This window comes from Alosa sapidissima, chromosome 12, assembly GCF_018492685.1.
Source record: "Alosa sapidissima isolate fAloSap1 chromosome 12, fAloSap1.pri, whole genome shotgun sequence".
Lineage (NCBI taxonomy): Eukaryota > Metazoa > Chordata > Actinopteri > Clupeiformes > Clupeidae > Alosa > Alosa sapidissima.
The window spans coordinates 9,021,352-9,044,744 of record NC_055968.1 but is presented as its reverse complement, the minus strand read 5'-3'; the positions used below and the strand labels follow the sequence as shown (position 1 = coordinate 9,044,744).

General features: G+C 42.9%; 1 protein-coding gene across 6 annotated transcripts in view; it reads right to left on the bottom strand.

Moving 5' to 3' along the window:
* Nucleotides 1–463: 463 nt before the first annotated feature.
* The window catches only part of bcl6aa (BCL6A transcription repressor a), a 28,571-nt gene continuing 5,641 nt past the window's right edge, over nt 464–23,393 (bottom strand). The window contains exons 2-10 of one of the 6 annotated variants that reach the window (XM_042111704.1): nt 12,313–12,405; nt 4,611–4,782; nt 4,260–4,481; nt 3,101–4,132; nt 2,429–2,607; nt 2,104–2,274; nt 1,862–1,992; nt 1,547–1,684; nt 464–1,398 (exon numbers count right to left, since the gene is read on the bottom strand). In XM_042111704.1, coding sequence (XP_041967638.1) covers nt 1,255–1,398; nt 1,547–1,684; nt 1,862–1,992; nt 2,104–2,274; nt 2,429–2,607; nt 3,101–4,132; nt 4,260–4,481; nt 4,611–4,782; nt 12,313–12,405 — 2,282 coding nt within the window. In that variant the 3' untranslated portion in view covers nt 464–1,254. Of the gene's footprint in view, nt 1,399–1,546; nt 1,685–1,861; nt 1,993–2,103; nt 2,275–2,428; nt 2,608–3,100; nt 4,133–4,259; nt 4,482–4,610; nt 4,785–7,820; nt 7,871–7,908; nt 7,950–12,312; nt 12,406–23,393 lie in introns of those variants that run through there. The other 5 variants (XM_042111705.1, XM_042111707.1, XM_042111709.1 and 2 more) reach the window with 5 other exon arrangements.

Sequence of the window (23,393 nt, the reverse complement as noted above, 5' to 3'; positions counted from 1 at the left end):
ATATCCTTTAGGATTTTTATTCAGTCTTTCGAACATTATTGGGTTAAGTGTTGCTTTTTTCAGGCTATGTTTTCAATGGTAACCCCTTGTCAGTTAATAGTAAAAGTAATTAACTGTGTAGAACTGTTTTGTCGTTAACTATGAGATCACAGTGAAGTTAGTTTCACTTTGCCTATGAGTTCAAATAATAGGCGAGTGCAGATGCATGTAGGCTATACTCTGCTAGTCACAAACAGGTTTTAGTAAAGCAAGATTTAGTGGAATCCCTGTTCTATATGGTCTCGCATGCAAGCAGATTCCTTCAAATGCGCCGCTGACTAATCAAAATACCAATGTGCTGTTTGAAGTTGCGCTGCTTGCTGTTAAAGGGAATGACAGAGGTCATTCTGATTAAGAGACATAAGAACAACCCTTTTGCGCTTGGCGCCCAGCGTTTGATCACAAAATCACACCATTAAAATAGTGAACATGGACTGGCCACACCTTTAATGTCTATAACATTGACCACCCGTTTCTGATCGCCAAGATAGGGCCCTTAATGTTTTCAGATTGATTCTGCCAGCAGAGAGCAATCCAAGGGATATAATTACACATTATGTCACTCATTTTATATATATGTGACCCAACGCCGCCAGTAGTTGCCAACCCCATGCATTTGTCCTCTTAGTAGAGCAGCGATCATTTCTTGAGTATATAACAGGAGACAATTTGGATATCAAACATTTTCGACACAGTTGGGTTTTCTATTTTTTTTCCCCATGAGGAAGGTCATTCTACATGGTGTACTCAGGCGTTGGCATATAAAACCTTTTTTTTCTATAGTTTACACAATTCTTTACACACCCAGATATTCCCAAAATATACCGCCCTTCGATCAAAATTCCCCCATATACTTTCAGAAAAGTAAGCTCTTTGATATAAAATACTATATTCTCAAAAACTGGATTTCATTGTTTTACATTCCGTCCTCTTTTTCAACAAAATAAAGCTTTATGTAACTCAAAGCTTATAAACACTCCCAACATTTCTTTACATCTATATGTAAATATAAACAATAAAGTGACTACAAGAAACCGTTTGTGGTTCTATGTTCACATGTGGACGAAACCCGTTTAGGATGGCACCGACTGCCCGTACATTTTTTCCCCCTCGTCACATTAACACAGTGTGGCACTACAATTTTGGATGATTGTACAAAGTCAGGGTCTTTTTGAATGCCATGGTCAAGTGGCACGTGTGCACACACGTACGTCCTCAGCATGTCTTGGTCAGGTCCGTGGGCATGTCCGCCGTAGACATGCGGTACTGGATCTTGGTGTTGGTGATCGCTCCGTGCTTCTGTCGGAGGTGCAAGCGCAGCTGGCTTTTGTGACGGAAATGCAAATTGCATTTCTCACACTGAAAATGCACCAGAGAAAAATAACAGAAATAAGTTCAATGCACTATGTACTTATCACCACAATTAACCGATTAAATCAGGCAGTACACACTTCTCAAGCAGAGCTTTGTGAGCAGCATGAGCAAGCGGTCTCTGAAGAATGCTTACATGGTAGGGCTTTTCCCCTGTGTGTATGCGTAGGTGGCTCTTCAGGGTCTGCAGGTGACGGAAGCGCGTTCCACAGATTTCACAGGGGTATGGCTTCTCTCCCGTGTGGATCAGCACGTGGGCCCGCAGGTGTGCCACCTGAGAGAAAAAAAACCCCACAGCAGCAGCGTTAGCTTCCTCACTCATGTTAAGGCTAGACAAGAGAGCTAGGTAAACAAGCCGCTAATATACAAACATGAGCTGGCTACACATTGGAGGTCTCCACACTCACACTCACACACACACACACACACACACACACTCTCTCTCACCCACCTGCACAAAACGCGCCCCACAGGTTTCACACTTGTATGGCTTTTCCCCTGAGTGGATGCGCGTGTGAGTCTTGAGGTTGGCTGGTCTGTTGAACTGAGCACCGCAAATGTTGCAGCGATACGGCTTCTCTCCTGAAGTGACAGAAATTAAAGACAGAAATGAGACATGTTCATTGTTTGCTGATGAAAACATGATGTAAAAGACATGTAAAGGGTGAGCTGTGGCTGGTGTTGTCTGCGTACCTGTGTGAACCGTCTTGTGGCTGGCGAGGTTTCCTTTGTAGCGGAAAGCAGCCTGGCAGCGGTCACATTTGTATGGCTTGTCACTGTGGACCTGAAGCATGTGGCGTTTCAGTGCCTCCTCCTCTGTGAACTTTGAGTCACATTCGTTGCAAAAGTATGTACCGTTTTCTACTGAGGGGAGGAGAAGGGGGCCGGGGGGAGAGAAATACCTCATAAGTGGCGATAGGTTGAAAAAACACCACAACAAGAGCTGCTAATTCTGCTCAAATGCTTTCTTAAAACCGATAACCGGCACGGCGTCTGCTAACTGGGAGGGGATTCTTACCAGAGCTGGAGTCGGAGTACTCGGAGTGCATCTCGGCCATCTCCTCGGCCAGGCGCGAGGCAGTGTTTGGGCAGATCTCAGAGTGGCGCGGAGACTGGGAACCGCAGGACGTGCACTTTAAGTGGCCCATGTACAGAGACGAGTGGCTGTCACTGCTCCGCTGAGATCCCTCCAGGGTCCTAGCACCCACACCACAAGAAAGGAGGGAGAGAGGAAGAAGGAGGGTAAGAGAGAGAGAGGGGGGGGGGGGGGGGGGGAGAAAAAAAGTCAAACGTCATTTCCCTGATATCTCTCCACCAGAACCACTGATATGACTGCTGCCATCCCGCTTTGAAATTCACGAGACATTCAATGAATTTCACACCGCTAGGCTGCGAGGTAAATCCTCAGTGTGCTAAGAGGATTGGGGTGGATGAGTAAAATTCAATCTGGCTTTAGAAAAGGGGGCCATGGGAGGGGGTACCATTTGACAAAAACTCCCAAAAACCCTCAATATTCCACGGCGGGCAAATGCATAGTGAAAGGCTGAGGGCAATTCTGTCGATTCCAAGACTACATTTGTCTTCTAAGTTACATTAGCGATGAGGGCCCTCTACTATACTGCACCTACTTACAGCCGACAGCTGGCTGTCACTTTAAGGAGGACAGAGAGAGAAAGAAAGAGGTGCTTACCTGTTAATGATGTTGTTGAGACGGCTAGCCTGGGGCACGTGGAAGTCCTCCGCGTGCTCGGTGATCTTGGTGCCGGACTGCACCGAGTCTGGGTGCTCGGAGTCCGCGGGGTGCAAGAAGGGCGGCATTCCAAGGCGCTGGGGTGAGCGCATGTCCGCGTCGCGGGGACTGACCTCCTCCTCCTTGGTGCTCTGGTTCAGCACGATGAACTTGTACTTCTTCCAGTTGCGGGCCTTGGGGTCCTGTGAGCCCTGGGTGGCCAGTGGCCGGATGGCCTGCGACAGGGCTGCGTTCTTGCTGCTGCTGGACTCCGTGGGCGAGTTGGGCTGGCAGTCGGACTTGAGCGGGCTCTGCGGGCTGCTTACCAGTGCCTTGCGGCCGCTGGCGGACATGCCGATAGGGTAGTGCTGGTGGCCCATGTCCTCCTCAGCTGCTGGCCCCTGCTCCTTGCCTGCCTCCTTCTGCCCCTGTCCGTGATGCCCCTGCTGTGCCTGCTGCTGCGCCTGCTGCTCGGCCGCCAGGCTGGGGTAGCCGTGCTTCCTGGAGCTCATGCCGATGGACTGCACCACCCCCTCCAGGCTCTCTCTCTTCATCTCCTCATCGCGCACCAGCTCCCGAGAGGAGTAAGCACCTGGGTGGCACATGCCAGCCACGCTGCCCCCAGTGGCCACCCGCGAGTACTCGGCCAGAACCGCCGCGCTCGGGTTCTCTGCCGGTGGCGGTGGACAGTGCTTGTGGTGGATCACTCCCGGCTTGGAGAAGTCCGCAAATGTGTTTTTGGTGTCGGCCAGTTTGCAGAGGGGAAAGGGGAAGCCCTGCACGGGGAACTGGCTGTACAGGTGGTAGGAGCTGCTGACCGGAGTGTTGACCGCGTTGAACATCCCAGAGCCGTATGGCCTCCCGTCCCTGAAGGGGGTCACTCTGCTGGGGAGGTTCTCCGCCATGTCATGCGGCCTGTAGCTGTGGACATCCTGAGGTAACAGCAAGGGACTGACCAGGAAGTCCTCTCTTGGCAGTTTGAGAGAGGAGTCACTGTAATAGAAAGGGAGAGAGAGAGAGAGAAAGAAGAATGGTAAGACAGAGATCTAGAGACTCTGGGCTCTACCTGATAAAGCACAACACAGCACAGACTCGGATAGCAGAGGTGTATCGGCCCTACCTGGACTTAATGAATCTGTGGCAGGTGTCGACGACATGGTCCATCTGCAGGTAGATGGCTGTGTTCATGACAGTCATGATGAGGCTCTCCTTCAGCGTCAGCCGGGACGTGTACATAAATTCCAGGAGGATGGCGAAGCCCTCTGGATCCACTTTAGGGTCCAGGCTGATGGCGTTCAGGTTGCATTTGAGTGAATCCGTGAAGATGGTATAAAAGAGCCCACTACAGAAGAGCAGGGGAACAGACCACTTATACTGCATTCTGGGAAATATACCATGATTTAAACAACCCCACACGCGTCTGTCAAACAAAACACAACCAAACCAGTGTAAACATGTACTTGCGACCAACCTGCAGGCCATGAGGACGGTCTTGTGAGCGCGAAACTGTTGTCTGTTGACCAGAATGGTGACATCTGTGAGGATGTCCCTGCTGCGCAGCCGGTTAAGGTTGAGCAGAACATCACTCGCGTGCCGTGTGAATTGGATGCAGCTGTCAGCTGCGCAAGCCATTTTGTCAAGATCTGTAAAGTAAGGAACAGAACAGGCCTCATTAAAACAAAAGGGGCAAACCTGTAAAGTCAGTAACTTTTATTTGCAGAACATGTATAATGGGCATTGCTCAGGGCTAAATACATTACATGTATAAGTTGGAGTAAGCCTGAACTTTAGGACATGAATAACAAGTCCATGAATACATTCTACACAATGATTGCATTTAAATGCTTTTTCCTTCTTTTTTTAAAACAAACAGAACCAATACAAGGAGGGACAGTCCATCAAATTGAGAACAACAAAGATCCCTTTGTAGATAGATGCACGGCAGTGTATGACAATCCTGTTTTACGCCATTAGATGGCGCCAAACATCGTGCAATGGAACCACAACCGCGTCAACCGCTGGATGCTTCTAGGGTGTACAGTTAGGTCAGTGATATTACACTCTGTCGTAAGAGCAGGCATAAAGTATTTTGCCCCACTGTATTAAGTTTCTCTAACTTGCAACTCTTGCGTAAATCAGCGAGCGTTTTATTTCTGTTATTGATTTCCTTTTTTTATTTGGCTGTAGCGAGTAGCCTAAAATCTCCATCATTTGTTAACATTCCTCGCTGACACAAACTGGGCTATATGAAAAGAGGTCCAAGTTGTCTCGTGATGGGCTCCGTGAAGGACTATGTTGTGAATAAATGCACAAACAGCTGGTTAGACGCCAAACAGTCCGCGTTTGGCAAAACAACTTGTAGGCTAGCCTACATTATTACGAATGACAACTGGAGAACTGAAAGTGATTTTATGGGAGTAACACATGATTTCAAGTGGAAGACACGCATGTAAAAGTGGTGGGCAGTAAACAAGACATAGACAACAGCATTATGACTCCCATAGCTTGCACCAGAAATTAAACCAGAAATGTTTACCAGTCTTATTAAAGAAATCTTTGCCCGTGTTTTACTTTATCTTCAGGTTCTTGGCGGAGCAATTTGAAGATTACTACAGTGAAAATGGAGCTTACAGGAGTAATACACCTTGCTTTCAGCACATGCACCGGGAAACACGGGCGTCTTTAAATAATTGCGCCATCTGAGCATTTCTCACATGTTACAAGTTACATTCGGTCTCGGTGCGGGATTCAGTTTCCATTGGCTATATAACGATAAACAGCTTCATCATAGACATGCGTTTGCTATTAATTAAACTTTAAATAGCCAACGCAGCAAATGTATACCTGCATGCATAGGCTATTCACCTGACAAGCAAGACACGTCTAAATAGCCTACTATGGCTAGACGAGGAGCCACTGTGCACTATAAAAACTTTGACAACATCAGCATAACAACATTTTATTCCATTGATATTTTTTTTTTTTTTTTTTATCTTAAATAGGCTATAACTCTGTATTATGCGTCTTTGTGCCGCCACAACTTAACATTGCGAGAGTAACACAACCTTTTAAACCTTGGTAACGGTTTTAGTTTAATTTCTATTTAATTTCTCAATCTTAACTGCCACAAGATGTCAGCACCGCATTGTTCTACCAAAATATTCCGCGATAGAAAAATAAAAACAAAGTGGGTAGCCAGTTTTGGAGTTTGTGCGACTTTAGCTGTCAAAGCCCCCTGATATAATTTTGACAAGAAAATACTCCATGGACAATCTACATTTCGTGTGCATTTAACTTTGTCATTCAATCTCTATAAATGTTCTACAAGAGCACACATGCAACTTGCATACGACATCGGAAAATGAGAGTTAACACATTCTCTTGCACAGTCTTCCATGAACTTAAAATCGAACAGGTAGGCTATCTCCAAGAATAGCTTGTTGACGGAGCAGACATTTATGACCGCCTCCCTTCAATGGAAAAGTATCGGCAGGAGCTGTCACCAAACACCTTGAAATAGGCTCCGTTTTTAAATCTGTCACTCAAGCGCTGAAATATCAAAGAGCATTTACTCAATAAGAGTTATCTGCCTCACACTTTATAAAGGTCAGGGTGAGGTATAATTATTTAACCCATTTTTTTAACCCAACTGATATTTGAACAGTTATTAATGTGCGAATAACACATTGAGTTCTGAAGCTCAAAAGTATTTTGCCTGACGCACGAGCCTACATTTTTAGCAGGCGATTTCAGGAACGCCCGCGAGCTGTTGCACGGCAGTGACAGTTTGTTCCTCTAAAAGTGTTCTTAACTTTTTTAATATCAGGGCACGAAAACCTTTGCAGGAGATTTATAAACTGTGAGGAGTGTGATACTGCAGGACGAAGATCAGTTGCTTTATAAATAATCGTATATTACAGCAATGTTTCCAACTCCTTTTCTGGAGCGCAATGTCAAACCTACTCACACTTCTGCGACAGTGGAAAGCTACCAGCAAAGTGAAAAAAAACAAGGTTGTCATGAAGACTAAAGCTAGGTAGTTACGCAGAAACAACTTATTACCAGATAGGCTATGTAACAAACACATTTTACGAAAACTGTTTCTGCTACACATCAAACCAGGTTTCAAAATGCCACTACTCTCAAAACTTCGAGTTAGCATAACATACAACGACACACAGATGATGGCTTTCTGAAATCTCCCTGACCCGTCCCACACTGTAGCCTACCCGATGAAATCTCAGAAAATACGCAACATAATTTATGTTCACACAAGCAATCGTTGCGCGCAAAAAGAAAAATCTGCCTCCACAATTCGTGATCCAAAGTTAATTACATATAGTTCAAGTATCACTTTTCGGAACACTTTACACAACTTGTTTATTTGTAAGTGCCCCCCGTATCTGACAGCTCGGGGTAAGATACTGAAAACCCCATCTATTATATTTTCTGTTTCCGTCGAAAAGAGCAACCTCTTCCCTACGCCTCCCGACTTGCCGTGGCTGAGCCACCGCGTTGAGAGAGAAGACAGCGGGGCTTCAGACAAGGGAAGATAGGTGGATCAGTTCAGAGCATTGTCATTAACCAACACTCTCCACACTAACTGTATTCCTAAGCATATGACTGAGTAAAACACTATTCGAAATAGAGACCTTAAAAATACAATTCGAAAAAGGTATACCTATGTCATTTTCGAGACCCATAACCTGAGAGCACACGAGCAACATCGCGCCAGATTACAGATGAAGAAAATAATTTAGAATAATCACCTGGTAGTGCTTTCCTAGAAACTTCTTGCATCACCACTTCTAAGAACCCCAGTTCTAAGAATCAGGAGAGCTCAATTCTCGGAATTTGAGCTTGTGACTATACCATTTGTGGAAGGCAGGGGAGTGACATAATTTCGTTGCGCTTATAACTACATATGCTTTGATTTATTTTAGAAGATGGCACTACTCAACTTCAATAATAATACGTGAAAAATCGAAATAAAGCACGAAACTGTTAATATAAATTGCCTAATTGTACTATATTTTGTGAAAAATATCAGCCAGGGCCAATACATTCTCCCTTTCACTTGGAGGATCCCATGGATAGACGGTCACATGGGCAGACGATTTGGCTACGTAAGCCGTGCCTGTAGCCCAGCCTCAATATTCTCAGAACTAATTTGCTATTCCATGACATAAGCAAAGTGTCCATTTGTAGCCTTTCCTGTATTAAACCCACAGTCATAACCTGTACAGAACATATGCGGAGCGGTTATTCACACGGACATTCGTTTCTTATTTCTTACAGTAGGCTTTTTATTTCTCCCGTGGTATTTTTATTCTTATTTTCACAACAGATGTATATTGCCGACCTTTGAGCGCGCTTGTGTGTTGGTGGGAAATTATTTATGCTCCTTAAGACGGTGATAGAAAGCTGTTGTTTAACCCAAGGAACTTTTATTGATAGGCTACAGGCTATTGTCGCCCAGTTTGATGCGAGTAAAACGCTCTCTTTAGCCATGGATCGCGCATAATTGTTATTTTGATGCGCTTGTGCGAACTGAATTTGTGAGTAGGTTACTTGTAACGTGGTTGGAACTAGAAGACTAATACCCGCGATCTTTGAGATATTGAAATTTTCGTTGTGCTGCCGTGGAAGGCATTGCATTGTTACTCATTTGGTTCAACTGTAAAACCAAGGCAATTTCCTCATAGGTTCATCTGTTTTTGTTGGACGTGACTGATTTTTACCAATCACTTTCATTCTTTCGGTATGTTCCCCACAAAGCTTACACGTTGGACTCACTTCGCAGGGATAATGACATCTGTAGGTTGCTCCATGTTGGATGTGAAAAGCGGTGCATTGGTGAGAGTTTAAAGGTTTGCATACTGTAGCAGTGGACAGTAATTGATTGACACTTGTGTAGAGTACATGTATTAACACAGACGGTCTAAGGCCATGTCGCCCATACCAAAACTGGTTTCACAAAAATAATGTAGGCCTAATGTTATAGTATGTTAGTTCTACATTTCAACTTATTTAAACAGCATAGCAGAACGTTTTTTTTTTTTTAAGTTTTGGCCTTCCTGGACTAGCCGACTGCTAAAATGTGTTTTAGTGGCCCATCGGGCCTATTTGTCTTCGGTTTCTGTAGCAGGTGAATGTCAGGTAGCCTAAACTCCATTAACATTGGAATATACATCTGAACAATTTTGGCCTAGCTTATGTGATGGACTTAAGAATGCTTCAGACTTACTTCTACTGCCAAAGTATAACACGAATGAACTTTATAACGTAATAATGTCATAATATATTTGATATAATTAAGTAGGCCTATAACTAAATCACTCAAGTATCCGCTGAGAAGTTAAACTGGTGTCGCAGTGGCCTATACCCTCTCGGCCGGTTTGCATAGTGTAGACGGGTTTTCTATCCACATTTTTCTGCCTTCTGTTTTTTAAATGCTATGCATCTGTAAGACACAGCTACTCTGCAAGTAGTTTAGACCATTGCCACATTGTCCGTGGAAAACCTAGTGTAGTTGAGATGAACAGGCTATGTCTTCATAGGCCCTTCACTTTTGGTAGGGACAGTCTCCGACTTGACTCAAGTTATTAAGGTGTTTGTTCCAATAAAATATGACATTTCGACAACTATGTAGGGTAGGTGCGCACTGTTCCTACTTAATTGCCTATCTGCGAGTTCTGTCTTCCTCCTCTCCGACTGCTTGCTCTAATTTGTCATGTCAAGATAGGAAGAAGGATGGCCTTCAACAAATGTTTCAAATACACTCATAGTCTTTTGAAAAGCTCAAGTTGCATAGCCTTTGGCTGGTAGAGTTGCCGTTCAAGCGCATTAATGGGTTGATTTGATGAATTCACAGTGAGTTGCCCCTACTTCAGAGGCAATGTCTGCTTGTCAAGTTATGAAGTTTGCAACTAGTCCATGCATTTTTTAAGTCCCAGTCAGCTTTGGGCATTATAGTTAATAATTATCATAATTTCAATAATATTAACAATAGGAATTTGGCTTACAATGACAAAGGCAGTATCCTATATAGGCCTGCCTAATCCGATTAAGTGTACATTATGTGGATCTTTGTCACCTGGCTGCGCTGGTGCTGATGTTGCTGATGCCGCATTTTAAGGTTATTGTGTCGGTTCAGACAGACATTGTAACGAGTGAATTTACATTAAAGGATGTTGAGAGAAACGTCTGTTGTGCATAGCTGACATCATGATCACGAATGATTCCATGGCCATTGAATCAATCCTCTGTTTGGCTAATTTGATGAGCCATTGTGCATGTGTCACTTAACCTGTACACAGGTTAGTTCTTATTTAGTCAACTTATTTTCTGTGTCATCAGCCAGGCTAATATCATATTAAATGAACTGTAACGGAAAAGAGATGCGGATTTTTAAACGCCTCACGGTGTTTGTTTACACATCATTGTGTTGTAAGTACTGCTTAAACTGCTAAAGCGCCAAATTAAACTGTGCCTGGGGTAGCACACGCTAATTAGCGTCTTTGTATGTGTGTTGGGGGAAAGGGGGGGCACAAAAAACAAAATTAATTCTGTGACCTGTTGGTGAAAATGGTAGATGTATTTTGTGAGTTATTAGGGTGGATGGCCGTTTTTGTCCATGTGCAGTAGACCTGTTCTGAGAGATCCATTATAACGTTATGGTAAGCCCCAAATAAATAGTTATACCTGTATGTGGTTAATGAACGGCATGTATTTTTAAAGAATAATGTGGGTTTTTAAATTGTTTGCAATTATTGTGAAATAAATTTGAATTAAACCAAACAAATTTTGAGCTTTTTATTATTATTATTATTATTATTATTATTATTATTATTATTATTATTAAAAAAAAAAAAATTCTTAACATACCACAGCTAATCCTGCGCATTTTCTCTCCCCCAAAAAGGGAAATGCCCAGTAAAATATGAACTTAACCCTGCCTTGCAGCTGAACAACACGCTAACTATTCCTCTTACAAATTCTTCAGAGTGCAGTGTGTTGAGAATGGTCTCCTGTCATATAAGCCTAACTCTCCTTTCCTGCAAATTCTCTAATATTCCTATGCTCCATTAAAGGCAATTTTGCTCAAACACTGCACTGGGGGCTGGAGAGTGGAGGGGAGGGGAGGAGGGGTGCTAAAGCATCATCTGTAGCATCACCTACAGCAGGATGCATCATGACCAGCAGGGGAAGTGTCCGGCCACACAGATGTTGTCTGGTTCTAGTTAGTGTTCCCTCATACATGGGCTACATGCTTGTTGAAGCTGCAGACGTCGGGGGCTGGTGTGTAGTAGCCTATGTCTCAGGGGTACGTAAAGGGAAGAATGCGTGTGTCATTATTCACCTCACTTGTCAGTGAACATCAGAGTTTGCCGTCTTATAAATTAACATAACTCAAAACCATTCATGACCGATACAAGCGGACACAGGAGTTGAACCTGGCCCGATCCGCCATGGTTCTGACCCTGGTTTAACAGGGTCTATCTGTGATTCATGCTCTAACATCAGGTGTATGTTTATGCTGATTGCACCTGCACATATGGGGTTAGTGTTTCTATATGGTTATGCACTATTGTATGCTCTCACACCTCGTCAGGGCCTTCAACCCTGCTGATGTCACAGTCAGTATGTTATCACTAGGTTTCTTTCTCATTACAACTGTGTGTTACTTGATCTGGATCAATTAATGACAATATAACACTTTATTTTTTAGGTTATTAACAAACTAAACTCACTATTACTAAGTTTTCAAGCATCGCCTGACAGATTTGTGGTGCTCCAAGAGATGTTTGGGGTGCTTTTGCTGAATGACTACCATAGTTAAATGATAGTGAGAGACTGATGATGTTTGAGCACTTTCTGTCTCCATGGTCACCACAGTGGTGGCTCATCGATGCTTTCGGGTAAAGCACCCATGGTCTGGCCAGTGCCGCGTGGGAACACATGCCGAAGGGATGCACATCGGGACGTAGTACAGAAATGGGCCTGACCTGTTAAGCCAGCTGCTATTAGGGGTTGGGGGGGGGCAGCATGTTATGCAATCGAGACTAGTTCATTCAGATTTTATGTTTTAGTCACTTTTTAAATATCATAATGATGCTAATAATTAAAGTAGTATTAATCCCTGAGTGTGTTTGTTTGTGTTGGGGTCTCACCAGAGTAGTTCTGCTTGTGGTGGCTCCATGCTGCGGGAGGGCCTTCCTCTCGGCCTCTGGTCATCCCTGGGCAGAGCAGCAGCATGTGCTGGGCTGTGGTGAAACACAAGAGAAGGGCAGAGACTCGTCAGACAAACAGATGCTGATTTTCTCACACACACACATACGTTAAAATGTTGACTTTTTACATTGACATTCATCCAAAACAGTCTCTCACCCCCCCCGCCCCCACACACACACACATATATAACATATATAACATATACAATCTCTGATCTTCCTTTCATCATGGATAAACAATCTGCCTCAGTCTAGCACGAACTGTTCCGAGAGAGATAGTGGGTTGTGACATGATGCATCACAGACGTGTACTTTGTGGTATGGTACATCACAAGGAGCCGGTAGGTTGGAACAGGACAAAACTAAATGGCTGGCTTACTCATGAAAAACAGGTGTAGTCATCTAATAGTCCTAAAACCCACTACACATGTGAAATGTGAGGGGGATCCTTAATGAAAGGGTCCCCCTTTTCCCTGCTCAGCCTCCTGCCAGTACCAGGCCAGCTTTTTGTGATATCCGGGCCCCGTGTGTTGTGTACACACCTCACTATTCTTCTATTGTTGTGGCTTAGCATTTCAAGCATGTCTGTTGGCATTTCCAAAAGACTTTGAATGCATTAAAGTTGTCATTATTTTACTCTAGCATGGAGACATAGATATCCCTTAATTGTATGGGTCGTCTTTATTACCTGGAGATCGTGGCATAGTTTTTTTTTTTCTGGACAGGATTTAATGGGCTCGGAGGTTTAATGGGCTTTATCAAAATAATTATCTGAAATTAATTTGATACTGTTGCCAGTTATTTTTTGCAATAGGTGTATACATACATTTGTTGTTTTTGTATTTAATTAAGTGTGTAATTCCTTGTGTACAGGCTCCTGTGAAATCCTTCACTGCAAAGGGTTAATTCCATTCTCAACAGGCAATGCTCTGGCCCCAGAGACTGATCTGCACTAGTTTATCTTGTTGTTTTCATCTCGTGCCGGTGCAGTCTGTTTTTCTCTCCAACGTGTGTGTGTGTGTGTGGGTGTGTGTGTGATAACGAGAGACAGAGAGAGAATGTGTGTGTGTGTGTATGCATACATGTGCACACATACGTGATTTCACATAAGATTTACGGTTTGGTTCCGATGTCATGGGAGACAGAGAAGGAGCACACACAAAAAAATCCCATACAAAACCTGAACTTTAGTGACCTCATAGAATGACTCATAACATACAAATCTTGCAGTGTAAAGGTGATTTGAAACCAAGAATGAAGAATGCCGTCTTCTGTCAATGGTGTTGGATGGTTGGTTGTGATTGTTTTCCACACCATCCATTCAAACTTTTACTCATTGCTGAAGTTGATAAGTCTGTGTCTGTTAAGTTCACACATTTACTACTGAAAACAAAACTTCTGTTTTCTTCTGAGTCTTTATGTTTATTTTATTTTAAAATAAAATTTAGTTTGTCATCTGAACGTGTTGGAAAAAATGCATCAGTGTAAATCCAAGGTTAACTAAGTGCACTGCATAATTAGCGCAGTGCGGCGGCAAACACTATTTGTTGCTCCACTTTGAAAGGTCAAAGTGCTCTCCTAAAGGACGTTACTGTGCACAGGCAAGATAATGCCAAACTAGTTGTTTCACATGCACTGTTTAATGAGAACTTAGATATAAACGGCAATGAAAAAATATATACCACACATATACCTCATTTGCCGTAATTCAAGCATTGAATCCCCCAGGCAGCATTTTTATTCCATTTTTTACAACATTTACAAAAAAAGAAGGAATTTGGCAAGTTAGTGCCATTGGAATTTAGCATAGAATCTGTCATGAGTGCTTTTTTATGTAATACATCCATTTTCTGTTTGTTTTTTGTAAACAAAAATATGTACATGTTTTGAATGAGAAATACAGGGTATAAAAATAAGTAAATTCTTAGCCTCTCAAAATCTGTTTCTCTTTCAGCATAGTGGAGGACTACTTCACAGGGATGCATGCGAGCATATGGAGGAAACCTGTCTTCAACTCTTGCCCTCTCACCCTGCGGACATATATTTAGGCTATTTGCTGGAAGAGCTGTAATCTTCCATAGGCTTTTGGCTCCAGAAACAAAACGGTCTCAAATGTTTCCCTAAATAAATTCAGTCATACAGTGCAAAGATAAATGCCTTCCCAATATATTTCATTTAAAAGTAGTATATTTGCATTGCTTTCAATTTGTAATTATACTATATATTTTTAACTTATGGATCTGTGCTTTTTTTGTATATTGAACATTTATTGTGGTGTAATAACATAATGTTTACAGTCTTTAATTACATAAAATCTTCAGTCACATAAAAATCAAGCAATCAAGTTTTTTTTTTTTTGGTGTGGTAAGAAGTAAAGTGTTGAGACAGGAAGAGGTGTTTCTAAAAATAGGGTTCCTCTGCTGTGTTCTCTACCTTGGCTGGCTTCAGCTTGCGTGTGTGGGCCGACTCTACCATGCATGCTGTGGGGGCCCTGCACTGCGGCCCCCACAATGGAACTCTACAGTCATCGTCTCACCGAGTGGGGAGGTGGGTAGAGGGAGTGTGACTCGTACAACCGGACTGACAGCATCAACCACGCAGCCGCCCCTTTACAGACGTTTAACCCGTGAGCAGCTTTACGACGTTCTCCGTCAGACGTTTGGAAGGACTTGACCTGCCGAGTTTGACCGAGCAAATTTGACCTGACCCCAGCTAGTTCAGGATTGTCAATAATAATAACACCACACTGGACATGTTAACTGGACTGTGCATTAACTGTAATGCAATAACAAGAAAATTATATCTACACACACACTCACACACACACATGCAAAAATACACAAACACACACATACAGACGCATACATCATTAGCAATATTGTTTTAATCCCATGTAAAAAAAATGAAATAAATAAATACATTTTGTGTAAATATATGCTGTTATCTATCCGGATTCATACTACAGCCTACTGTAAATCTTAGTTAGGCATTATGATGCGACCATAAATGTGTAAACCTTTGAGTTTATTACTCACTAGAAACATTTCATTCAATCTAGAAGATGTGATCATACAACCCGCTCATAACCTCCACATAAGGTTGGAGATGGCGTAACTTATGGCCTTGCTTTAATGCAAAGCTTATGGGACTCATTTAGGAGCTGACGCTTATGTGAAATTCATCTCTGTGTGTTCCTTACCCCCCTTTTTCTGGATGTGGAGAGATTGAGTGTTTTCTTAACCTTCACACAACAGTGATCTCTCCAATGAAACAGTAAGAACATTTTTCTCACTGGAATCGCCCGAGCATCCGCCCATCTGGATCCGGCGTCCCACTAAAAACACCCCAGGTGTTCGCAAACCAACGGGGAGAAAACGTCTCCAAAATAATTAAGGCCTTTCTCCTTTCTCGCTACAACAATCTCCGATTCAGCACTGCCAAATAAAGACTATGTTGAGCTCCAAACAAAGAGCAGCGTCAACTTTATTTCAATTCACTCGGGGGTTGTTTAAGGCGCTTCTACGCAGTAATGCATAATGCACGACCATAAACCATCCAGGAGTTTGGAGAGAAATGTGTAATTTACCAGGCACCCCCGCTGTGCCCCGCCACACACGCATGAGATAATTACTGCAAAACCTTGGCAAACTTTTACTCAACCAATTCCACACAAAAATAAATGACCCACTTAGACAAGACAGGAAGGGGTTGTAGAGGTAGGGGTACTTGATCAATACCAACTGTTTTGGTCCATTAGAGGGCCGCTGAGCATAAGCTGTGCTTTGCCTCCCCTGTGCTCTGGGATGTGAGTGACGTATTATCTGAGCCGTTGCATCATCATCATTATCATCATCATCATCTTTGTCATCATCATCATCGTCGCCGATGTTATCGGGAGGCTCAAAGGCCACAACCACAAACCAACCATAGGGGCACAGAGCCAGCAACTGTTGTTTTGTTGTTTGCAGTGCACATCTCATGAAACCTCACTGTTCCCAAAACTGCCTTACTGTTTCTTTGCTATTGCTGCTTCTGCCTGTTTTTGCCATTAATATCAGAGGTCAGTTCTCTGTTCCCACATCAATGGTCATGGCACATCACTAAAATTGAGTGGATACACCATAGTTAGGTTTGTTTCCAGGTTAGAATACTAATTGGAAGAGTGTGTGTGTGTGTCCGTGCGGTCCGTACGTGTTTAAGTTTGGGTGCTCTTTTGTGTGTGTGGACAACAAAAATCCCCATCAGCAACACCGGCACACTTTGTATTTGCTGTGCTACTCAACTCCTGAAGAATTTGAATAAATAAATAAATAAATAAATAAATAAATAATAACCACTCCAACAAAACAACTGGAGCAGATGGGCACCCAATGAGACATTTGATCACAACAGCCGCTAATGAAGGCCTGTGCCTCAGACGCAGCCCCACGCAGTCTTTTACAAGGATGGCAAAAATTTTCTCTTATTCCCGAGCAAAAATTCTGCCAGCTTCAGCGCTCATCGTCAGGGAAGACACGAGTGAGCCGAGTGCGCTTTTTCCGCGGCATGATGCAACGAGGGTGTAACATGCCACGGATCTGCTGTTAGCAAGTACTCTGAGGTCTTTTCAGTTCCTCACTTCTGGAAAAAATGCTTTCATGCTTTTATTAAGTTTTAAGAGAAGCTTCCATCCACACAATCCCCTATACCCCCCCCCCCAACCCCTGCACACTCGGATCCTTAGAGGACAGTCACATGGACACCAACACTTCATTATTTGCCCATCAGCGTCCTGCTAATAATTTCATTCTCTCTCTCTCTCTCTCTCTCTCTCTCTCTCTCTCTCTCTCAAACACACACGTATACACATACAGCATGTTAATGCGTTCATGCCAATACTGTATACAGTGCTGGATGCTGCATTGCTAACGGCTTGCTAACTTCCTGTCTTCATGTCTTCCCTTCCCCTCAGAGCTAACTCCACACGTGCAGAGTTGCACACTGAGGCTAAAGCCAGGACAGGCTGAGAACTTGGCCAAAGGATGTCAGAGAGGCCTTCATAGAAAGCTCTTGCATCATGAAGAGTAAAATAAGGGCTGGATGGGGGTGGGGTGGGGGAGGGGGAGGCTTCCTGTCACCCAGGACAAGTGCACATATAGTCTATCTACAGGGTGCCTCTGCAGACCTTTGGTGTATGGCTCTGGTTTTATGATGAAACTTCCTTCCTGACAATGGTTACACTTTCACAGTTTCATGAACATCAACTATTGAATAACCATTGTTTATATACTTAGTAACTAACAGTATACTTTGGTTAAAAGTGTCTGCTAAATACCATAAGCATGAATATACACATAAACATAATTGACATGAGTTACATCAAATAATTGCAGCTTGAGGCACTTAATCTCAGGATTTAAAAAGTGTCTTGCTAAAACTGTGGCTGGGCTTTAGGAAATGCTGTCATCTGACTTTTAGCTTTCTCACAGAGATAACAGTATGGTTGATGAAAATCTATGAAGTGGTTTCTGACTGAATAAACGTCTTTGAAATGAAGGATGTTACTGTTTTATCCGCAGCGTCGGACCAGTAATCAGTGGATTCTCTGTTGTTTCTTTCATCCTCTGTATTTGAATTCAGCCTGCAGATAACTTCAGCCTTGTTTTCCAAGTGTCCAACCATCAAACTGTTTTTCTTTTGTGCAGAAACATTATGGGGCCCCTAATCCTTAATATACAGAACATTCTGATCCCGGGAGGTAAACCATGTAACTTGCCTGCATATATGGGCTGTTACTGTTGACCTTTCCAGAGGCACACTGCAAGTATGATCAGTCCAAACTGTATTTCCACATTTCACAGTTATGAAAATCAATCTACACATTCGTCTACATGACAAAGAAAATAATTAATCTTTAACATTTATCAGAGGTTTAGAATGTAATGGATCTAAATAAAGGGAATGATTAAGAATGTGCCTTTCTGACATTCATAGACATCAAACTGGGAATAGATGCTTTGATATTTCTCAGCATAGGGCACGAAGAAAAATGGTCGTTGTCCCATAAATTGCTGATTGTTGATTTTATGTATACAAGCAACAAGGGCTTGCGGTTTGTAGGGTTATGTAAACATTTGTTAGAAAAAAAAAAATATATATTTATATATATATATATATATATATATATATATATATATATATATATATATATATATATATTAGAAATAAAAAAAAAAAAAAAAAAAAAAAATATATATATATATATATACTACTGCAGCAACTTGCTGCATTAGCCTCAAAATGTATTATTATTATTATTATTTTCTTTTTTTTTTCTTCTTCTTCTTTATTATTATGTTAAATGTTCCAAATGTAAAGCACTTTGAGCTGCATTCTGTGTATGAAAGGTTCTATACAAATAAAGCTTAATATTATTATTATTATTGAACGTAATTGCCTTGGACAGTGCATGGATAGAGTGTTCAAGGGTTTAAATCCCTCGACGAGTTTGGAAAGGGTTGTAGGTGTGAGCTTTCACTATAAGTCACTCCCCGAGACTCACAGCTCGATCTCTGCAGACTCTGTCTCATGGATGTTCCTCACACCCTACACTGTAGCATTATGGGAAAATACCCAAAAGGCCCTAGTGACAGACCTGTGTATGGGAATTACGTCACACGATCATACCCTTTTTTTTGGGTGGTGTCTCCTCTTGTGAGCGGGAAGTATTTTTTGAATGACTGGGCAAAAGCACTTTTTTTCTTTTTTTTTTGGCAATGTCTGGGAAGTGTGGGTGGCAAAGACCTTTATGATGTTTCAAAGGATTATGGTAAGAAGTACGAGAAAGATTAAAAACTGAGTTTTCAGTCCAGTGCACACCTTTTGTGAGCTACATCCTTTGTAATTAAGCAATCGCTCTCTGAGTCATAGACGCAAGCATTTATTGAGGAACATCAAGAAAGTGTGTCAGCAGAGAGTCGTCACTCATCACTCATGTCAGGCTAACTGTTAACTGTTGGATGCGCTGGTCAGGAAGTAACAGGACGGCATCAGCAATACCTCAAACACAGAGGTTTGTGTGTGTGTCTGTGTGTGTGTGTGTGTGTGTGTGGTTTGATGTTCACTGCATGCCTCCTTGCAAGCCTCTTCAGCTAAGGAATCACCATCTTGTATTTTTTCTCGTGAAGGCTATTTAACAATGTTAGTAACTGTTAGTTGGGGGGAGGGGGGATTCAGCAAGGGTTGCATGTGACATATCTATTGCCTGAAGCACGATCAGCAAGATTGGACGTGGGCACACGGTGTTTTATGAAGGCAGGGACCCCCCCCCCCCCAAAAAAAAATAAATATGCATGTCTACTTTTGACACCAAAATGATTGAGATTATTGCAGTGGTTTTGTCAAGTCTCCGCTCTAGAAGGGGGGTGGGGGGACAGGCAGGTGTACAGGATGTGTGTATGGGTGTAAGTGTGTGTGTGTGCATATGTGTGTGTATGCATGTATATGTGTGCATGTGTGTACATGTACTGTATGTGTGTGTGTGTGTGTGTGTGTGTGTGTGTGTGTGTGTGTCCATGTTCATGCATGCTTTTGTGTGTGTGTGTGTGTCTGGTGTGTACGTATGTGTGTGTGCAGGTGGTGGGCCCAGTGCCTCTGTGTGATGGCCGCCGCCTCTGTAGCCGCCTGTGTGTGTGTGCTGCCAGGACGCCAAGCAGAGGAAGTGGTCTCTGAACGCAGACAGACAACGGCTGAGGGGTGGTCCCACCCCACTCTACCCCACACCAGCAGCGAGCAAGCAGCTGCTGCAGAGACGCGAACGCAAAGACACTGTTCCACTTTTTTTTTTTTCACACCAAGCACCGTCACATTATTGTTTTTTTTGTTGTTGTTGTTTTTTGCTGTTACTTGCAAGGAAGCTCACACCAAGGAAGAGGATGAGCGCTTTCAGATCAGCGGGGGTGAAATGATAACGCTGCAGCCAGATATGCACATGCACTGCAGTGAGGTGCCCTCATATCTGATGATTTTGATGGCAGGGATCAGATAGTGGCTCACAGTCAAAGCTTCAAGTGATGGGAAGCAAACCTGTTCAACTAGAACTATGCATTTCTGGTATGGCACAAGCTGCCATAATATTCACAAACTGGATAATAACTATTGCCTTGTTGCATCCAAGAGAGGCTCAGCTGTTTGTCTAGCTGTTACCTGTTACCTCTTCATACATTTGAGACGTGCTAGCCATGCATTTTTAATTGGAGTTTGCTTAAACAATCTTCCTGTCTTACACAAGGGAAACGCTGTGGAAAATCAGGCAGATCTTCCTGGTCCAACTTTCAAAACAAAAATATCTCAAAATACGAACAGCAAAGAATACCATGATATTTGACCTCCTTTTCAGTTGATGACACGCAAGGCATTTCTACAACTGGAGCTGACAATCACCCTCATTTCAATCACTGATCCATCGGCTGCATTGAGGAATTTTCCACACACAAACACACTACAGTCCCCCTGCCCCTCCCTCTCTCCTTCTCTGTCTCTGTCTCTCTCTCTTTCTCTCTCTCTCTCTCTCTCTCTCCCTCCCCAGACTCCTGGAATTGTGTGCATGCAATGAGAGCTGGGCGTGCCAGTTGCCCGGGGCCACCACACACACCTGATGCAATGTCAGAGAGGAAAGGAGAGGAGAAGAATGTGTGGGGTGGCATGCGCTGCGATGTACTACACTACACTACACTACACTACACTACACTACAAACGCTCCCCAGGGTTAATGCCACCGAGGCACAAACCTGTTCCCTCATCACCAGGGATGGACGAGGGCATCTTTTTAATGGAGACTGTTGTGAGCAAAAAGCTGGCAGGCTGGGAGTTTGTTGATGGAGGATTTTGTGAATGAAGCCTTGCGACTTTTCTCTGACGCGCGTGACTGCTTTTGTTATTCATCTGATAATATCTTCTAGAATATATTCAGTGTCAGGGAAGCTTTTTTTGGTCTTAACACTGAGATTTCACCCTTTCTAAATAACAATACCAATAACAAATGATTATTTATTCATATAATGATGCTTATCTACAATTTCTTTTTATAATCACCTGCTATTAATGTGAGACTGAACATTGATTAAACATTACATTAAAAAGGGAATAAACTCAAACTCAGACATTCACAGTTTGTACCTGAAGGTACAGTATCTCCATTTCCACCACCAGATTTCTAATAGCAGTATATTAGCCAAAGGTTGGTGCTTTGTAAATTTGGTGAACGTAACCATCTGTGACCTTCTTACAGAGCAGGAGTACAGGCATCATCACACCCACAGCAGAGTTTCTAATGACTAGCTCTCCACGAACCAGGAAGTGAAAGCAAGGTTGTGTTTTGTTAGCCTCTGGCTCGTGTGAAAACCACGTTGCCGTGCTGACAGGAGTGGCTGGTTGTACCTCAGTCACTGACCAGCATTCCGTCAACCCCGACGGTCTGCTGTTGTTGCCCACCCCCTCTGTTCGATAGATCTTTAAAGATATTACAGAAAACAGAGGCTTGAGCTAAGGCTGGCACTTGCTAGAAGTTCAGACAGATCAGGTCTTGCAGAGTGAGAGTTTGGGCGGCACTCTCTAGAGTCTAACAAACATGCCAAGAATGCAGGCTTTTATAAGGAGGAGTGTTTCCTCAGCAGTATGCCATCTGGTGGAGAAGAAGCCAGCAAAGGCTTCGCCTGTTTCACTTTCATTTCTCCCATGCTCTGTTCTGAACAGCGCTAGGTGTGTGGGATGTTGTTGTTGTTGTTGTTGTTGTGTGTGTGTGTGTGTGTGTGTGTGTGTGTGTGTGTGTGTGTGTTTCTTGTAACATAAGCAAAAAGTGTATGTGTCAAGAGAATAGAAGCTAAGGTAGTCAAGAAGGTTAAAAAGGGGAAAAGAGAGGGTGAAAAGTAGTGTGTAGTCTTGTAGTGTTTTGAGCCATGTCAGTGAAGATGCTGAAAGTCTTTTTGTCGGTGAAGAATGTCACGTTATGTGATGTGACGTATTTACTGTTGTTCAGCTGAAGGGACAACACCAGCGGACGGTATCCCGGTGTCCCCATCTATGAGGTCCTGGTGAATTGCGAGTGCTGGTACAAGGACTATTTCTTACTCACCACAACACAAAATGTCAAGATGGCATGAGATGGTTAATCATTGCCAGAACAAGGCGCGCTTTGTAGGCAGTATCTATCGTCGTTTTTATCTGTTGCTCATGGACCAGAGACTGAGAGAATTGATACTATTGGTAAGTAGGCCTAAAGAGTAAAAAAGAAAAAAATATCAAAAATAAATACACATTTGTGTGCATGAGCAAAATAAATCCCCTCACTAATTTTTCAAACCTTGTGTGTGACCCTCTTTGAAGATGGGACAACATTGCAGCATATTGCTTGAGACAATATTTTTAAAAAACATTTAGAACAATTAGTTTGCTCAGGGGCTACACTGAACCATTTTAGATGGTTCTGTTTCAGTCCAAGTTACTGAAAATTGCATTATCACTACAGACACTGAAAACTGTGCCTGTCCTCAATTATTATCCTCAAAGGACGAAGAAGCAGTTCAATCGATCAAGCAAAGCAACATTGTCCCACTTACCAATAAGTGAATGAGTGACAGAGGGCACAGGAGAGTTGTAGTTCCTTACTATTGAACATCTAAGGAGCCATCATGAAGTTGTAAACTGGCCATACAGTGTCACATTTCAGGGTAGACCTATAGCAGGTGTATTAGACTGCACCAGTCAATGTATATTTTAGGTTCATGCTGTTGCATATGCACTGTACACTTGTTTAGCTCATGGATTCAGCACACAGGTGCCTTTTTTGAAAAGCAAGTGGCACTGAGATTTCGACTGTTTTTTAACTGTTTAGTTATATATAAACATATTCACAGTAACTTACTGGTCAATTGTTGCCAGTAAGTTACTGTGAATTTTACGGTAAATTTACCTATACTGTAGGTGTCATGAAAGTGTGATCCCTACGGCAGGGTGCTTGTTTTGTTCTTGAGAACAACGTTAAA